The sequence below is a fragment of the mitochondrial genome of Ciona robusta, assembly GCF_009617815.1.
Source record: "Ciona robusta voucher SMNHTAU<ISR_:SMNHTAU AS25981 mitochondrion, complete genome".
Lineage (NCBI taxonomy): Eukaryota > Metazoa > Chordata > Ascidiacea > Phlebobranchia > Cionidae > Ciona > Ciona robusta.
Genome location: NC_034372.1, coordinates 1 through 913, shown reverse-complemented (window position 1 = coordinate 913; position 913 = coordinate 1). Strand labels below are relative to the sequence as shown.

The following is a 913-nucleotide window of genomic DNA, read 5'->3' as shown; positions in this document are numbered from 1 at the left end:
AAAAAAAAAAAAAAATAGAATTACTATTACAATTAATGAGAATAAGATAAAATATAAGGAATGAACAGTTATATACAATGTAAAAAATAATATTATTAAAATATACAATATATCTCTCCTTCTAAAACTAAAAAATAACATTATGAATTGAATGAATCATCTAAAACTTTGAAGGTTTTAAGTTTTTTTAACCTAAACTCACTCTAGATTACCAGTTATTCCTTCTGGAATAACTACCTTGTTACGCCTTTATAATAAAACTATATAGCGGGCAGTGAGTGCTTCAACCATAAAAATTCAAAACAATATTATTATTTTTACTTATAAGTTTGTTTAAAAATATTCTATTTTACACTATTTCATATAAAAGCTAATATAACCTAATGCTAAGAGCATAAAGACCTGTAATAAATTATTACATAAATATATATGTAATAATGTTTTCTTTATTATTTTAATAATAAAGAGTTACGGACATACACTACAAGTAGACATTAGTACATAAATTAATGAGGACTATCATTTTAATATACAAGCTTCCCTATTTTAGGTCGACCGCCTAATTAATTGATTTCTTTTCTATTCTATTTTTTTTTTTTATAAATTGGTACTAATCAATTTTTAAATATGATTATAAAAATTTTTCTTTATTATAAATAGTAAAAATATTTATAACATATAGCTTATTTTACTAAATTAAGAAAAATAATGGAAATAAAATTTAATTTTTATATAATGTATAACCGCGGTAGCTGGCACGTTAATTAACCTATAATAAATTTTTAACTGTATTAAATAAATCATTGTACAAAAATAATTAATTCTCTAAGAAATGAGTTGTTTATAATTTAAAATTACATTAAAAGAAACCTTAATAAAATTTACTGTTGTTTATATAACCATAAACTTACTC

At 20.4% G+C, this 913-nt stretch overlaps 1 protein-coding gene and 2 non-coding genes across 3 annotated transcripts in view; all 3 read right to left on the bottom strand. All coding sequences in view use genetic code 13, as the record gives it.

Annotated features, from left to right (window-relative positions):
- The window catches only part of ND6 (NADH dehydrogenase subunit 6), a 480-nt gene extending 339 nt beyond the window's left edge, over nt 1-141 (bottom strand). Inside the window, exon 1 of the mRNA in view lies at nt 1-141. This exon is cut by the window's left edge and continues 339 nt beyond it. Within this exon, the coding sequence (YP_009357181.1) occupies nt 1-141 (141 nt within the window).
- Nucleotides 142-202, bottom strand: trnW. Its single transcript has one exon. It is a non-coding gene; the product is annotated as a tRNA-Trp (tRNA).
- On the bottom strand, nt 203-913 carry rrnS. Its single transcript has one exon. It is a non-coding gene; the product is annotated as a small subunit ribosomal RNA (ribosomal RNA).